The sequence below is a fragment of the Dromiciops gliroides genome, chromosome 1, assembly GCF_019393635.1.
Source record: "Dromiciops gliroides isolate mDroGli1 chromosome 1, mDroGli1.pri, whole genome shotgun sequence".
Taxonomy (NCBI): Eukaryota; Metazoa; Chordata; class Mammalia; order Microbiotheria; family Microbiotheriidae; genus Dromiciops; species Dromiciops gliroides.
In genome coordinates, this window is record NC_057861.1 from 640,109,698 (window position 1) to 640,126,963 (window position 17,266).

The following is a 17,266-nucleotide window of genomic DNA, read 5'->3' on the forward strand; positions in this document are numbered from 1 at the left end:
ACACACACACACACACACACACTAAAACTATTTCTATATCTATATCTGAGTTCTGTGGGTGACCATTATGCAAGACCGAATAGTACTAAGGACTAGCGGGATACTCAGGTTGGGATCCAAAGAAAGGCATTTTTGGAGACTTTGTGTGTGAGATGGGAAAAAGCAAGATTGGGGGAGGTGAATGAGTTGAGTTGGCTGGCACAGATCCCCAGATCATAGGAGCTTAGAAGAGACCTTAAAGCAAATTTAGTCTAACCCCCCTCCTCATTTAGCTGCTAAAGAGACTGCGGACAAGAAAGAGGAAGTGTCTTGCCTCTTAGGTTACACAGGCAAGAAATAGCAAAACCTGGATTCGAACCGTGTGTCTTGATTTCAAATAAGCGTTCTCACCTCTTTACGAAAGCAAGAGGAACTGAGGCGACTAAAGAACTCTGGAGGCTGGGGAGCCCCTGAGGAGAAGCGGTCCGAGCTTCTGCCGCCGCCACTTGGCCGGGGCGGGTAGTGCGGCAGGTGCGGAGCTCTCTCTCCGCAAGCCACAAGCTCTCAGGGGACTCAGCCCCCCAACCCCGCTGACTCCAGCTCGACTCCGGGCCAGCCGCCGCTCCTCCCTCTCCAGGCCCTGGTTGGCCCCGGCGCTGCCTAGCGTAGCGGCAGCAGGAGGAGCCGAACCCGCCCAACTCCGCACGGCTCCCCCACCCCCCACCCCTGAAGCTGGCACTCGGGTGGCAGAAGCAGCGCGCAAGGCTGCGGGCTTCCGGCCACAGAGAGGCAAGCGCAGGAGCCCCGGCAGCCTCCAGAGCCACAGCCGGCCTTGCGGCTCCAGCACACCCAGTGCGCTCGCCTTCCGTTGCCCCGGCTCCTCGCCGCCTGCTCTGTCCCGGGTGGCCGGAGGCTTCCGACCCCTGGGGACCCCTACCGCCAACATCAAGAACCCCTCGGCAAAGGATCAGAGGCTGCTGGCGCCGGCAGCTTCAGTACCCACCATGGGGAAACCAGCGAGGAGGGGATGGGACTGCAAGCGATTCCTCAAGAACAACTGGCTTCTGCTATCCACAGTGGTCGCTGTGGTCCTAGGTGAGAGAGGCGGCTGTAAGGATGGAGATGGAAAATGGGATAGGGATGGGGATGAGGAAAGGGCTGGAGACAGGGCAGATGAGGGAGCCTCTAGGGAGCGGGACGTGAGGGGCTAGTTTCTTGCCAATGTGACTGCACACACACGAACATAGAGTGTGCACTCCAGGACTCGAGGTTGTGTGAAGCATGTGTAGCGTGTGTATGGCTGTACGTGTGGGTGGCACAGCTGTGCCTGCCCACGGGCAGCTTTGGAGCATGTGTCCCCGGTTGGGGGGCGGGGGGAATTTCTAACCCATGCACAAGAGCCTAGGACTTAAAGGTGGAAGCAACCCCCAGCCATCAGCTAGGATAACCTCCTCGTTTTCCAGACAAGGAGATGCTTCTCCGAGCCCACCTCCTGGCCACGCTTATCTTTTCATGCAGAAGGAAAAAGTGCTTTTTCTGTAGCTCCGTATTTAATGTTCGCTGCCGGTTTTCTTTTTCTGTTTTTACCAAGAACTGACAGTGGGTTGGGGGGGGGGCGGGAAGAGGAGGGGGTAGTACAGAGAGAAGAGGAATGGAAAGGGGAAAGGAAATGCAGTCTAGTCCTTCCGTCTGACAGTCAAAATAATTATGCTTTAAAAATAATCTTTCTGCATCCTCTAAAAGAAAATTTCCTGAAAGGGGCTTGAAGGTGAATGAATGGACTGTTCGATTAAGAAGCTTATTTAGGTGCTTAATGTCACAGGTTCCTGATGGAAACTGATTTATGGGTGTGTGGGTGTTTGTGTCTGTGTGTGTCTGTGTGTGTGCAACTGGTTTATGTAGGCGTGTGTGTAACTGACTTATGGGAGTGTGGTGTGTGTGTGTAACTGGTTTATGGGTGTGTGTATATATGTATGTGTAACTGGTTTATGGGAGTGTGTGTGTATGTGTGTGCGTGTGTGTGTTGCTGACACTAAAGGGAGGGGGTGGCTGCCAGAGAGATGACAGCTAGTGCATTCATTTTCACCATGTCTGAAAATCTGCCAGTTGGATTTCTGTGTGTGAGAGAGAGAGAAAGAGAGAGGGAGGGAGACTTGTCGGGGGTCTTATGGAGAAAAGAGGTAGCAGGAAAACCAGATCCCTCCTCCTCATAGCCAGCTGAGCGTTATTATTCATTGTCATTTGCTCAGAGGACACTCCTCCCTCCTAATCCAAGCTTCCTTTCACTCCACATTTCTTCTCCGTGTTTGTTTTTCCATTAGGCTGCATTTAAATAACATACTTTGGGCAACTTCCTTGGCTAGGTGAGGTTCCAGTAACTGAGCAGAGATGTAAATTAATCTCCTTTAGCTGCTTGATTTCTATTAATGTAAACAGATCCTGACCCTCCTCCCCAAAATCAATAATAAATTGATTTAACAATATGTTAATATATTAAGGACATGTGATTTCTTCTGTGTTCCCTTTACCTATACAGATCACAACCTGTCTATAACTTGTAGTTTTAGAGCCTTAATAATAAAACATATCTATTGTACGTTACTCTATATAAAGGTTTATAACTTATAGAACTTAGAGTCAATAATGATTGACTTTTGCAAAGTGTTTTAAGGCTTGCAAAGTGCTTTATGTACAACAACTCATGTGAGCCTTGTAGTAACCCTGAGAGGTACATATTATAGTCATTATTATCCCCATTTTACAGTGAGGAAGCTCAGGAGCTCAAGAAAGATAAAGTGACTTATTGTTCAGTCATGTCTGACTCTTCATGAGCCCCTTTAGGATTTTCTTGGCAGAGATACTGGAGAGGTTGGCCATTTCCTTCTCCAGTTCATTTTACAGGTGAGGAAACTGAGGCAAACAACTAGGAAATGTCTGAGGTCACATTTGAACTCAGGAAAATGAGTCCTCCTGACTCCAGGCCTTGACCTCTATTCACTGTGCCACCTAGCTGCCCATGGTCTAATTGTCAGAGGTATGAGAATCCAGGTATTCTTTACTTCAAACTCTGTGGTCTAGCCACATTCTATGAAAGATGAACTTGGGGTTATTTTTTCTCCTCTTAACAAAATTTCTCCTTCTGTGTTTTTCCCCTTTGACAAACTGCCCCCACCGAATCCCAATATTCTATATATTAATACAGCTGCAGCCCACAAGCCTTCCAAGAAGGGCCAGGATTTGAATGGTCACACTGATCCCTGTCCACTTTTGGAGCTAGCAATGGGAGTTAGGCTTGTAAAAGTAGCAGGGGAAAATGTAGGTCTCTCACTTCATTTGTCTCATGCCATTACTTCTAAGACTGGCTATTTTAGCATCTCTGCTGGTCCCCTTGGGAAGATCTAAGGCAGGAGTTGCACCCCTTTATCATTGATAATAGCAGCAACTCGAATTTACCTAAAGCTTTGCAATTCTAAAGGCCTTTGCATACATTTTCTCAGTGGATCCCAAGAACAACCCAGGAAAGTAGGCGGCAGTAATAATAGCTTGTGTTGATATAGGGAATCAAATGCTTTCCCCAGAACAATCCTGTTAGGTCGATAGTGCAAGTGTTATTATTCTGTTTTCAGAGATGAGGAAAGTGAGGTTCAGAGAGGTTGTACAGGCCAGAAGATCAGACAGCGTATTGCAGAAATGGGACTATAACTCAGGTCTTTTGACTCCTCCATGTCCAGGGGTCCTTCTGGAGTCCTTTACCACACTAGTGCCAGAATTAGATACCCATTGAACTGGAGGTCAAGAGAGGTCAAGTCGTGGAGGATGATGATAGGATTAAAGCTGTAAGAGACCTCAAAAGCCAGCTCTAGTCCAATCCCCTCATCTTACAAGTGAGGAAACTGAGGTCCATAGAGGGTAAGCAACTTGCTCGCATGGAGAATAAGTAGAGGAAGTAGGACTTGAACCCAGGTTCACTGACTCCAAAGTCACTGATTGTTCTACTGTCTCACCCAATGCCCAGGGTCCTGTAGCTAGTAAATGGCAGCGCCAAGGCATGAATTCGGTTCTTTTTTAACCACAGATTTAGTGTTCTTTCTAATATGACTGCAACTATTAACTTGTATTCATACTGAGCTTGAAACTTTCCTCACAACAAATCTGTGTGGTAGTTTAGAAGGTGCAAATAATGGTAAAAGCGATATACATAGCACTTTAGAGTGTTTTATATACATTATCTCATGTGATTTTCACAACAACCCTGTGAGGTAGTTGGCCCCATTTTACAAATGAGGAAACCAAGGCTTAGGGAAATAAGTGTCTTCAAGGTCACACAGCTCATAACTATTTGAAGTGAAACTTGAAACCAGAGCTTCTGATGCCAGATTCAGCAGGTTAGCTAATATCCTAGGCTGCCACAATAGTATTATTATTTCCATTTTACAGATAAGAAAGCTGGGGCTTTGGGAGTTTTAAATTATTTCTTCCAGATCCTTCAACTAATTAAGCAGCAAAGTGTTCAAACCCAGTTCTTCTGTCCAAGCTCCAAGTCCAGTGTTCTTTCCACTCAACTGTACTGCCAAGTAGACATGCAACTTGATCGAAGCCTTCAGATGATCTCAGGATTTAAGCAACACCGGATATTGTACTATCTAAGAACACAGGGATTCTTGTGGCATTCTCCTCCCAACCCTCCACATCCCAGATCCTTAAAATTGTACATGCATTTTAACTATTTATGCTGCCCCATCAATACAAAATTCCAGCATCAGCCCCACCAAGAAACTAGTCGATTTCATTATACATTTATTAAGCACCCAAATTTGTTTATTTTAACTTTAAATTTATTTATAATATTCATTTATTTTAAAATTTTGAATTACAAATTCTCTCTCTCCCCTACTGATTGGGAAGGCAAGCAATGTGATATCAGTTATACATGTGAAGTCATACAAAAGATATTTTCATATTAATTATGTTGCAAACAAAGCAAGAAAAATAAAGTGAAAAAGTATGCTTCAATCAGCACTCAAAATTCATCAGTTCTCTCTTTGAAGATGGATAGCATTTTCCATCATGGGTCTTTTGCAATAGCTTGGGATCATTGTCTTGATCATAGCAGCTAACTCTTTTACAGTTGATCGTAGTTACGATATTGTTGTAACTGTGTACAATGATCTGGTTCTGCTCACTTTACTCTGCACCAGTTCATAGAGGTCTTCCTAGGTTTTTCTGAAACCATTCTGCCTGTCATTCCTTATAGCACAATAGTATTCCATCACAATCATATACCACAACTTGTTCATCCATTCTGATGAGCATCCCCTAAGTTTCCAATTCGTTGCTATCACAAAGATAGCTGCTATGAATATTTTTGTACAAATGGGTCCTCCTTTTACCTTTTTTAAATCTCTTTGGGATATAAACCTAGTATTTGCATTGTTGGATAGTCCTTTGGGTAAAGTTCCAAATTATTCTTCACATTGGTTGGACCATTTCACAATCCACCAACAAGCACCTAAATTTATTAAGCAAAACACTGTTCTGATGGAAGACATACAGAGTTTAGAAAAGCTATAGATACATTTAAAGCTGTAAAGAATTTTAGAAACTATCTAGTCCAACCTTCTCATTTTCCAAATAAGGAGCTAAAACCCAGAAATGGCTTAATGGCCCAAGTCCATGCAGGTAATAAGAGACAGGATGTGAACCCTGGTTGCCTGATTCTAAATCCAGAATTCTTTCCATCCCTCCATGCTATCTTCATGTTCAAAATGTGGGGGTAAATATGATCTTTAGTTTGAAAAAGTGTTTTTTCAGCAGACTGGATGGGAAGAAGAGAGAAGGGAAGAAACTTGACAAATGATCCTTTCCTAATAAGGGATTTTAAGTCAATTTTAGCTTTTTTAGGTAAGGCTGATCCCTCTCATTCCCTCATTGTTCATTAACCAACATAAGAAAAGGAAGCTTTAACCTCCTTGCAAATTAAACAGCCAGATCAAAGTATGGTAGAAAGAGTACCAACTTAGGAGTCAGGAGACTGGCTTCTCACAGCAGCTTGGCTGCCCACTAGCCATGTGACCTTGGGCAGGGTACTTCTTCAATCTTAGTCTCAGTTTCTCCATGTGTAAAATGTGAGGATTGGACTAAATAGCATTTATCTAGAAGCTAAAATCCTATGGCTAGAGGATTTCCACTTGGTAGGACAGTTAGATGTCATTTAGTCCAATCTCTTCATTTTAATGATCAGACTTTACAGAAAACTGAGGTCTGGAGAAGTAAAATTACTTGCCCATGATCCTATAGGCGTTAAAGAGAGTCAGGGTTTGAATCTAGGTCTTCTGACTTCAGAAGGTATTTCAAGATATTTTTTACAATATACTACATCACTTTGTTCTTATTCCAAACAGGAAAGAACCTTCAGGGTGATGTCAATTCTCTTCTTAGAAATGATGAGAATTCTCATAGACACCATTTAGACCTAGAAGAGACCTTAGAAATCATCCAGTCCATGAGGTTCTTAATTATTTTTGTACCATGGACCCCTTTGGAACTCTAGTGAAGCCTACAGACCTCCTTTTAGTACAATACTATTAAAAGAATAAAGAATAATAACATTCAATACTAAAAATAGTAGTAAAATAATGTTATGAAAATATATAGAATTATGTAGGAAGCAACTTATATAAGTCCCAACTAAAATCCTACTTTCTACAGGAAGCCTTCCCCAACCCCTCTTTTCCTATTTATCCTGTGTATAGCTTGCTTTGTATAAATTTGCTTATTATCTTCCCCATCGGACTGTAAGCTTCTTGAGGGCAGGGACTGTCTCTTGCCTCTTATTATATCCCCAGTGCTTAGCACAATGTCTAGCACATAATAGGTTCTTAATAAATATTTATTGACTGATAATGAGTATATGTGTATAATTTAACATAGGGGCAACTGGGTGGAGCAGTAGATAAAGCACCAGCCTTGGATCCAGGAGGACCTGAGTTCAAATTCAGCCTCAGACACTTGACACTTACTAGCAATGTGACCCTGGGCAAATCACTGAACCCACATTGCCCCGCAAAAAAAAAAAAATTAATGTGTAGTTATCAAGATTTTTTTAAGTTCATGGACACCTGATCTATGGAGTTAAGGACCCCTGACCTAATCCAATCCTTACCTTTTACATATGAGGAAATTGAATCTCCAATTATATCCAGAAAGGAAGATGGAAAGAAACAGATTCCCCCTGCATTCATTTAGGATATGGTTACCACAGGCATATTCCTTCCCCCTCCCTCTTTCTCATTTTTTTACATAAAAAATCCCTTTCTATATAATGTTGTTGCCCACCTATTCTCCTAGATATAGCACTGTAGCCATGCTCCCTCAAGGATGTATGTAAAATGCAAAAGAGCCTTATGCCACCTGCAGCAAGGGTGGGCACTTCAGGACAGGGGAGAGCAGGTCCCAACGAGCATGTTGGGAGGCTATCCAGCCCTGGCTATATGTAACTGATGGAGAGTCCTTCAGCCTGGAGCCTCTAGCTAGGCCCCACCATCATTCCTGGCTGGCATCCTACTCATTACTTGGGGCACAAAGGGATGATAAATAGGTAGCTTTTCCTTTGGGGTTCTCTTGAATCCCCCAATTGTAGGCTGCCTCATTGGCACTTGGCTGTACCGGCTGCCATCTGGGAGCCAGATCCCTATACCCTCATCCTGCCCTGCCCAAGTAGTCTTGAAACAGAGGCTGGATGACCTTTGCTTCAAGATGTCTAGAGATGTTGAAGAGCATTCTTGCTTAGTTATAGGTACAGCCTCAGCTAGATCACCTCTGAGGTCCCTTCTAACCCTGAGATCCTACTATGCCAAGAGAGGTTACTCAGGTCAATATCAGGGCTGGGATCCAAAGCCAAATGCAGGGTTCTTTTCATCATGCATTGCAGCTGCTACTTCCAACTCGGCTTCTTACTAGCCTGGTGACCACAGAGAAGTCATGTAACTTTCCCTGAGGCTTGGTGATTTCATCCATAAGATGGGTAAAATCATAACTTGAATTACCTCCTTCACAGGGTTGTTGTGACAAGTAAAAAGAAAGGTGAATATGAAGTATTTTTAAACTGTCACACAATTTTATTTAGCATTATCGTTATTGTTGTTGCTCCTTCATTAAGTCAACAAATGTTTATTTAACATCTACTATGTACAGAGCACTATGGTGGACAATGGGAAGAGGAAATGATTCTAAAATCTGGCTTTTGTCCTCATGGAGGTTGCCTTAGGAGGCTAAGATACACATACATATGACTATAAGTGTAAAATAAAATGCTGTTCATGGTTCAATGGGCAAGGGAATTTGTCCTGATTGTATTTCTTACTATTCCATGTGAATTGTTTTCTTTTAAGCTTCCAGAGGCTTTTGGAGGGTGGTTTGGATGTTAATTTGTCAATTCAGCTATTCAGACCCACGATTCAGCTATCTGATGAATTAGTTTGGGAAGGATTTTAAATAATCATTTAGTAGATGTCATACTCTGCTTTTATGAATAAATCTTCTGGTAACCACAGGGGCAATGCGCTTCTAGGCATCCAGGGCGTGTATAACACAGTGGGTTACTTTTTGTGTGGTTTTTGTTTTAGTAGAGATGAGTTTTGTGAGCTCAACTGGGTTTCTTTTTTCTTTTTCTGAGGGGGCTCATAAAGTCCATCGATGCTTTTAGCTTCTCTAGAGAAAATCAACTACATTATTTCATCCTCAGGTGGAGAGATGGGAGGGACCTTAGAGATAATTACTATCCCTAGCTTCTCCTAGCCCAGATAGCTGGTACAATGGGTAGAATGCTGAGCCTGGAGTCAGGAAGAACTTAGTTCAAATCTGGTCTCGGACACCTGCTAGCTATGTTAACCTAAGCAAGTCACTTAACCTCTGTTTTGCCTCACTTTCCTCATCAGTAAAATAGGGGTGATGATAATAGAACCTACATTGCAGGGTTGTGAATAAGGATGAAATGAGATAATATTCATCAAGCAGTTAACACAGCGCCTGACACATAGAGGGCACTATATAAATGTGAACTATTATAATCATTAATCTTGTGAAGCCATTTCCTTTTTGCTGCACACCTATACATGCTCTCCCCCACTCCCCTGCCTGAATACCAAGATAGCTAACTCTATTATTTCGATACTATATAAAGACAAGAACTCACCTTTACAATGCATGTTAGGTTTTACAAAGTACTTTTCCCCACAAGAACCATGTGAGGCCGACTGACCAAATAATATGGTGCCTATTATACAGATGAGGACATGAAAGTGAAGTGATTTGCCTCAGGGTCTCTAAACTAGTAAAAATCAGAGATGGGATTTCAGCTTAGTACAGTATTCTTTCTACTACAATACATTACCTTTTAACTCATCCAGGGGAGATTGGTTTAGCCTCAATGAACACTTTCCAGGGAACATCCTTTTTCCTAGCATGCAGTATCTAACTAGAAATTGCCTATCTTATGGTGTATGGGGTGTTCACAAGGACTAGCACCTCTAGTGTGAGTAGTTGCTGAGCCCTTTTCAGAACTTTTCATCTACCTTTGGTGTCCACATGTCACCCACCTCTCACCCATGGCTCCAAGAAGCTGGAGCTACACCCTGCTAAAACCATCTCCGCAAATGGTTGAGAGTAACCAACAGGCCTCATACCCTTGAATGAGTTGGGGTGGGGGGTGTCTACCCCAAGCATGTGAAAGCTTTCCTCAGAGGAATGAGCAGATGAGAACAGTTTGTTCCAATGGCCATAAAGATGGCTGAAGCAGGTGCTGTGGAACACTTAGAGCTTGGTCAGACATCAGAGACACCAAGGTCAACCACTATATCCTGGGTCATTGACAGTCATTCTAACTTTTGTCTTGCCACGGGACTTCGATGACTCCAGAAGAAAGTGTGAAGCTGATGACTTTGTGTAGCTCTGCCTCACTGAAATCCAATTCATACATGAGTCCAAATATCACTCCATGATTTCACTGGTCCTCTTCAAAATGAAGGATGAACAACAACAATCTGATGGTGTGCATGTGTAATCTTATATTAGACTGTTTATGTTGCTTATGGAGATATGATCTTACAGTATCCTATCCATATTCCTTTAATGAACCATATTAACCTCTCCTAACTTCAGCCTTTTCATCTGCAAAAATGGGCAAATAAGACTTAACACCCCCTTGTCTTAAAGAAAATGTTTTGTAACTCTTAAAAGTGTTATAGAAATGTGAACTATTATTATTTTAAGGACATATTTAGATAATTTCTTTTAAATAGCTATATAATATGAATTTCTGTTATTACCATAGTTATAATGTTGATTCAACAAGAGCTAATATTTCTATAGCACTTTAAAACTTATAAAGCATTTTACCTGTTATGTATTTGGTGAATCCTCAGAACAACAAAAATAATAACAGTTAGTGTTTGTGTATCTTTAAATTTAATGTTTACAAGGCAATTTACAAATATTTTATACTCACAACAACCCTGGAAAGAAGGTGCTATTATTATCCCTGTTTTACAGGTGAGGAAACTGAGGCAGGCAAAAGTTAAATTGACTTGCCCAGGGTCACAGAACTAATAAGTGTCCGAATCTGGATTTGAACTCAGGTCTTCCTTGTTCTGGGGTCTCTCCTATGCCACCTAGGTGCATCAATCCTATGAAGTGTTATTGAAGATATTGTTACCATTTTGCAGAAGAAGAAACAGAAAATCAGATAGTTGAAGTGATTCCCTGAGGGTCACACAGTTATTATAAGTAGTCAGATTTGAACCTATGTCTTTCCTGACTCCAAGTACAGCATTCTCCCATTGAACAACTTTTTGAACCAAGATTACAGCTAGATGTGTTGTTACTTCTTTTGGCAATCTCTTAGTGTTAAAAGGGAAAGGAATAAGTATTTCTGTAGTACCTACTATGTGCCAGGCACTGTTTAAACAGTTTAATAGATATTATCTCAATTGATCCTCACAACTATCCTGTGAGGTAGGTGCTGTTACTACCCCCATTTTACAGATGAGGAAACTGAGGCAAATAATTTATTAATTGGACAAAATGTCATCTCCCATTTATAATTGAGGTGATTATCTGTATCATTTACTTCAGTAAACCTAGCATTTGAAAACACATTATTATTGAGTACAGTTTGGAAATCTGTGATTTCATCTTCTTGCCTTGTGCAAATCTTTTATGATCAGCCTTTGTTCTTTTAAAGACATGACCTAAACTGCGAGAGGGCATACACAGATACTTTTTTACTAGCTGAAAGAATTAATTCTTTTTTTTTTTTTTTGGTGAGGCAATTGGGGTTAAGTGACTTGGCTAGGGTCACACAGCCAGTAAGTGTTAAGTGTCTGAGGCCAAATTTGAACTCAGGTCCTTCTGAATCCAGGGCCAGAATTAATTCTTTAGAGCCAGAACAAGAGAAATGTTAGTTAGTACCAAGATGGTAACAAGGATTGAATGTTTCTCAAAAGCAGCCCCAGAAGAATTCAGCCTATCAAATTCTCCTAAGATGATAAAATCTCTCTATCAGGTGCTATAGATAGGTTTTACACACTGAAGTTGGTGGTGGCATGAATACTTCTTGCTCTTATCAGGTTAAAATGAGAGGACTCTACAAAGTGCCTAACAGAAATAGTTTAACTCTATCTTGTTAGATTACGTGTAGGTCCTTTCCATTCTCCTCTTAGCATTTAACTTTGGGGAATTTTAAACTTTTCCTATATCAATCCATCAATTAATAAAGATTTATCCAACCTACCTTCCTAGCAATTTTCTATATGACTCCCCTTCAAGCACTTGAGATCCAGTCAAGCTGACCATTTTTCTGTTCTTCATAAGCAATACCTCATCTTTTTCCATAAACTTTGCCCAGACTATCCTCTGGGCCTGGAATATACTCCCTTCTAAGCTCTGCCTCTTAGAATCCTTTAGAATTCTGCTCAAATGGCATCATATATTTGAAGTGCTTCCTGATCTCTAAGTTGCTAATGTCTTTATTCACTCTCCCCAATTGTCTTCTATTTCTTTTATACGTATTTTGTTAATACTTACACAAGTATGTGTTGTTTCTCAATGTATGTGTTGTGAGATTAAAATTGGATATTAGATCATAAATCTACCCTACTTAACCTTTCCCTTAATTTATCTCCCAGACTAGTAAATGGAAGAAGCTTCTGGTTTTCTAGATAGACCTTTTATTGTATGGTAGTCACAAGGTGATGTTGATTAGAAGGATAGGAAAGTAGAAATACAATACAAATCGTCTTAAGTCTAGGCTTAGTCTATATTCTGTATAAAACTCACCAAAACCCAAGGCCACCTTTGGGGAGAGAGACCGAGTCAAGCGCGTGCTGTTAACCGAGAGCCGGGCCGAGTCAAACTCCAGTCTGTGGAGCAGGAAAAAAGGAAAAAAGGGCCCACTTCCGTTCTCTCCTTGCCTTTTAAGCTCGCACCCCGGAAGTCGAGTGCTCAGCAGGCAATCTGGCGTGCGTCGCAGGTGGACTGGTGTGCGTAGCTCATGCTGTTGGTCTCCTCCCCAAAAGGGAGGTCCTAAAAAAAAACTGGCATCTCTCCATTATCTAACCGACTGTTAAAACTTTTTACCACAGTGTTCTTCCTCCTTGAGGGCAGGAACTATTTAATTTTTTTCTTTGTATCAAATGTAACATATGTAAACATGTAAGCTTTACAAACCTTAAAGTTCCATATAAATGCTTGTTATCTATTGTTATCATTATTATTAGCTATTGCTAGCTATTCTTATCATTATTATTGTTTTTGCCATATTTAGTGTTTTAACACATGCTTACAGATTGATTCATTTATTGCCAAGCTCGTTGAAATTTGTCTTTCCTTTTCTCCCAAATACTCTTTCCTTGGGGGCAGCTAGGTGGCACGGTAGATAAAGCACCAGCCCTGGATTCAGGAGGACCTGAGTTCAAATCCCGCTTCAGACACTTGACACTTACTAGTTGTTTGACCCTGGGCAAGTCACTTAACCCTCATTGCCCCACCAAAAAAACCCCAAAACCCTCTTTCTCTCCAGCTTGTCATGACTCCACTTCTTCCTGGTCTTCCTTCTCCCTAACTTCTTCTCATTCTCTTTCGCTGATTCTTCATCCTTATCATGCTCTTGTTAACCTCCAAGGTTCTGCCTTGAGCCCTCTTCTCTTCTCCCCAGCACTCAATTTATGACATCATCATCATCATCTCTTGGCAGACCATAAACTCCTTGAGTACAGAGGCCTTGATGTTTTTTGTCTTTGTGTCCCCAGTACCTGACATAATTCCTAGCACATAGCGGGGACTGTTGTGGAATTAAGCCACTTTTTTTCTTCAGGCAAGATTTTTTTTAATTGAAATGTTTTTATTATTTAAAGTTCAGAGTTTTTATTAAAAATACAGTCAGTTAGTTTTACAGTAATTGGGGAAAATAAAATATTAAATAAATATATACAAATTTTTAAAATCTCCTAGATGATACTTTAAAAAAAGACAATTGGACAAACTGTGAGACATCCTCTTGAAGTCTTTAGGAAATGATTCCTAAGCCTTGAAGGGTTGAAGTGTTAAATACACACACACACACATATATAACACACATGAATCTCTATGTTACAGGTTGAAAAGGATGTGACCTCCATGTATAGCAAGGTCATAGGTTCTAGTATCTGGCCGCATTTGCCTATAGGTCATCTCTCATCTTACCATGTAACTCATTCCCTAATTTTACAGTTATCTTCCCGAGCTCTAAAGAAATCCAGAGGTACGTTGTAATAACTTATCAATTATTAATAAACTTGCTATCTTTCTTCTTTATAATTAGCTCAAGTCCCAATCCCAGTGAATTAATTATTAATCATTTAATAAACTGGAGAAATCTCATTTTCCTTTGGTAACTTCTTATTTTTCTATAATTAAATATGAAAATGACTAAATGTATTCAATTTGTTACAAATCAAAGCAATAATGTAACGAAGATATATTTACAGTATTCTGACCAGTACAAATGTTACTGCCAGAGTCACCTCCAATCCTCAATATTATCTATTATATTCTTATATTCTTCTCTTGCGTGAAAACACAGGCTCATACAAATTTACCCCAAACACTTATTAAAGGCTCTTAGCATGCTTCACATTCCTTCTCAAGATAGTAGTTAAATTTAGTCTCTTAACAAATAATCTAGATTAGGCCTTTTTTCAGTAGTCACAAGAAACAGTCATTTCAAAACACACTGTAATTGTCAGCTCCTCACGAACTTTTCACAGAATCCTCTTGATAAGGTTCCTTTATATCATATCACTTATGACAGTTCTGACAAGTAAGAAGTTTCATGTCACCTTCTCCCTTCTTTATTGTTTGCATGGATTTCTCATAAATCTTCCTGGATCAAAGATAAAACACCTTCACCCTGATTCCAAAAGGCGTCATTTCTCAATACCTAAGATGCTTTTCTCAGCATTCCATTTGCCTTCTCTTTTGGTTACTAAAGTTACAGTAACAATATCTATAGTCTCTGTGTAAGAGGTACATTTGAAAAAGGGGAGGGGGCAGCTAGATGGCACAGTGGTTAAAGCACCGGCCCTGAATTCAGGAGTACCTGAGTTCAAATCCGGCCTCAGACACTTGACACTTACTAGCTGTGTGACCCTGGGCAAGTCACTTAACCCCCATTGCCTGCAAAAACAAACAAACAAACAAAAATAATAAAAAAAAGAAAAGAAAAAGGGGTTACATATACATCTTAACAGATAGGGGAGAAGCATTAAGTCTGGTAGGAGTCAGGCTATCTCTTGGATCCAGATTTTTCCATGGCATTTGACTTTAAACATCCTGTTGTAAACATATGCTGAGGAAAGATATAAACTCCAGGATTTACCTAAGAGTCGCTGAGATTAGCCTGCTTTTAACAGCTAAACAACATCTTCTTGGGCAAGACTGCAAATTTGTGGAGGAAAGAGAAAGAATGAGGGTTCTAAGATGTGTGAGGCAAACATATAATAGAAAAAGACAACATTAAAATAGAAGGAACTAAGTTGGCTTCTATAGGGCTTAATACATAATTGTTGTCTTCTGCTCCATAGGACTAGATGTACAGTTCACTTTAGCTAGTTTTTGTAAAAGTCTCATGGATGAGTTCAAATCCCAGCTCTAACCCATACTGGCTATGTGACAAGTCACATCTTTACCTCTCAGTCATCCGGGGTGTCTCTCAGACAACAAGTTGTAGAGAAGATTCTGATCTGCATTGGTGGAGAGAGTTTTCTCACCCAGGAGGGTCTTCTTATACCCATGAGATCACAGGTTTAGTCCATGTTTCTAGCCCTTAAAGTTTTCAGTAATGCATTCTACCCAGTCCATAGGGCTCTCTCTCCTTCCTCAGAGCTCCTGACCTACCCATTTAGTACTATTTTCTGATATTCTTAATTCTCTTTTTAAGTGTTATATTCTGCCTCCTCAATTAGATCATAATCCCCATGAGGTCAGGGCCCTTGTCTTATATGCATAGGTATCCTGTGTAACTAGGTGAGGCTGTTTTCCCAATAGGTGCTCAGTAAATATTTTGCTTCTACTGGTATTCTTATCTTCTGGGTATCCACAGCTGGTAATCACATGCTTACTTTAAGTTAGCATGTGATTCAGTCTGAGAATACCAAAAATCTCTCTCTCCCTTTCTTGCTTCCTTAACAAATGCTAATTCTTGGTGGTGGTGTTGGAAAGAATGGAAATAGGTCTGCTTGTTGTCTTCCTTAATAGAGTACGAGCTCTTTGAAAACAGGAACTGGGTTTTCTGTTCATTTGTTTCTTATGTTTTAGGTCTTTCTTTGTGTCTCCACACAGTACCTCACACATAGTAAGTAGGCTTGTTGTTTTCACTTGACTTGGAAAAGAAAGACCAAAAATGAAATGATCCCTTCCCTAAAGGAGTTTTCATTCTACTAGCCTGCCAATCAGTCAATCAGCAAACATTTATTAATCATTTATTCTACTCTAGGCACTGTGCCATCCTTCCTTCAGAAACTACCTTGCTTCATATATATACACACACACACATACATGTTATTTACATGTTGTCTCCACCATTAGAACAAAAGTTCCTTGAGGGCAGGGAATCTTTGCCTTTCTTTGTATACCAAGGATATTACTCATAACAAGCATTCACTAAATGCTTATTGATTATAATAAAACTAGCTTACATTCCTCCTTAACCTCTTCAATTTTAGAAAGTACTTCCCTCACAACAGCCCTGTGAGGTGATAAGTACAATTATTATTATCCTCATTTAGATTGAAAGCAGAGATTCAGAGAATTAAAATGACTTGGCCATGTTTACACAGACAGTAAATATGTGTGGGAATTTGAACCCAGGTTCAGTTCCAGGTATCTATGGTGCTTTTTCCTCTGTACAACACAGTATATGCATCTCTAAAATCTAATCAGTTGGTCTAGAAATTTCAAATACTGGATCCTTAGAGCACTCCCTCCCATTTTTGTCATTTATTGTAAGTGAGAAGGAAGTCACTCAGATGGCTTACAACTATCCAGAAATCTTTGTTGTTGTTGAGGAGGAGGAGGAGGAGGAGTTTTCAGTAGTGTCTGGTTCTGAGTGACCCCATTTGGGGTTTTCTTGGCAGGAATACTGGAATGGTTTGCCATTTCTTTCTCCAGCTCCTTTAACAGAGGAGGAAACTGAGATAAACAGGGTTAAGTGACTTACTCAGGGTCACACAACTCGTAAGTGTCTGAGGCTAGATTTGAAATCAGGAAGATTCATCTTCCTAACTGCAGGCTCAGTACTCAATCCACTGTGCCACCTACCTACCCATCTTGAAATCTACTGGAGGTGGTGTAGTGGATAGAGCACCAGTCCTGGAGTCAGGAGGGCCTGAATTCAAATCCAGCCTCAAACACTTGATACTTACTAGCTGTGTGACTTTGGGCAAGTCACTTAACCCCAATTGCCTCACCAAGAAAGAAAGAAAGAAAGAAAGAAAGAAAGAAAGAAAGAAAGAAAGAAAGAAAGAAAGAAAGAAAGAAAGAAAGAAAGAAAGAAAGAAGGAAGGAAGGAAGGAAGGAAGGAAGGAAGGAAGGAAGGAAGGAAGGAAGGAAGGAAGGAAGGAAGGAAGGAAGGAAGGAAGGAAGGAAGGAAGGAAGGAAGGAAGAAATCTACTGGAGTAAAAATGCCTTGGTCATGGTAGGAACTTAAGGCACATTCAAGGAGCACATGAAAACCCAGTATCTGAGAGGATGGCCC

The 17,266-nt window shown here is 40.7% G+C and overlaps 1 protein-coding gene across 2 annotated transcripts in view; it reads left to right on the forward strand.

Moving 5' to 3' along the window:
- The first annotated feature begins 710 nt into the window (after positions 1-710).
- SLC1A1 (solute carrier family 1 member 1) overlaps positions 711-17,266 on the forward strand; it is a 116,302-nt gene continuing 99,746 nt past the window's right edge. For both annotated transcript variants that reach the window (XM_043978063.1, XM_043978064.1), the window contains exon 1: positions 711-1,074. In XM_043978063.1, the coding sequence (XP_043833998.1) occupies positions 984-1,074 (91 nt within the window). In that variant the 5' untranslated portion in view covers positions 711-983. The remainder of the gene's footprint in view (positions 1,075-17,266) is intronic.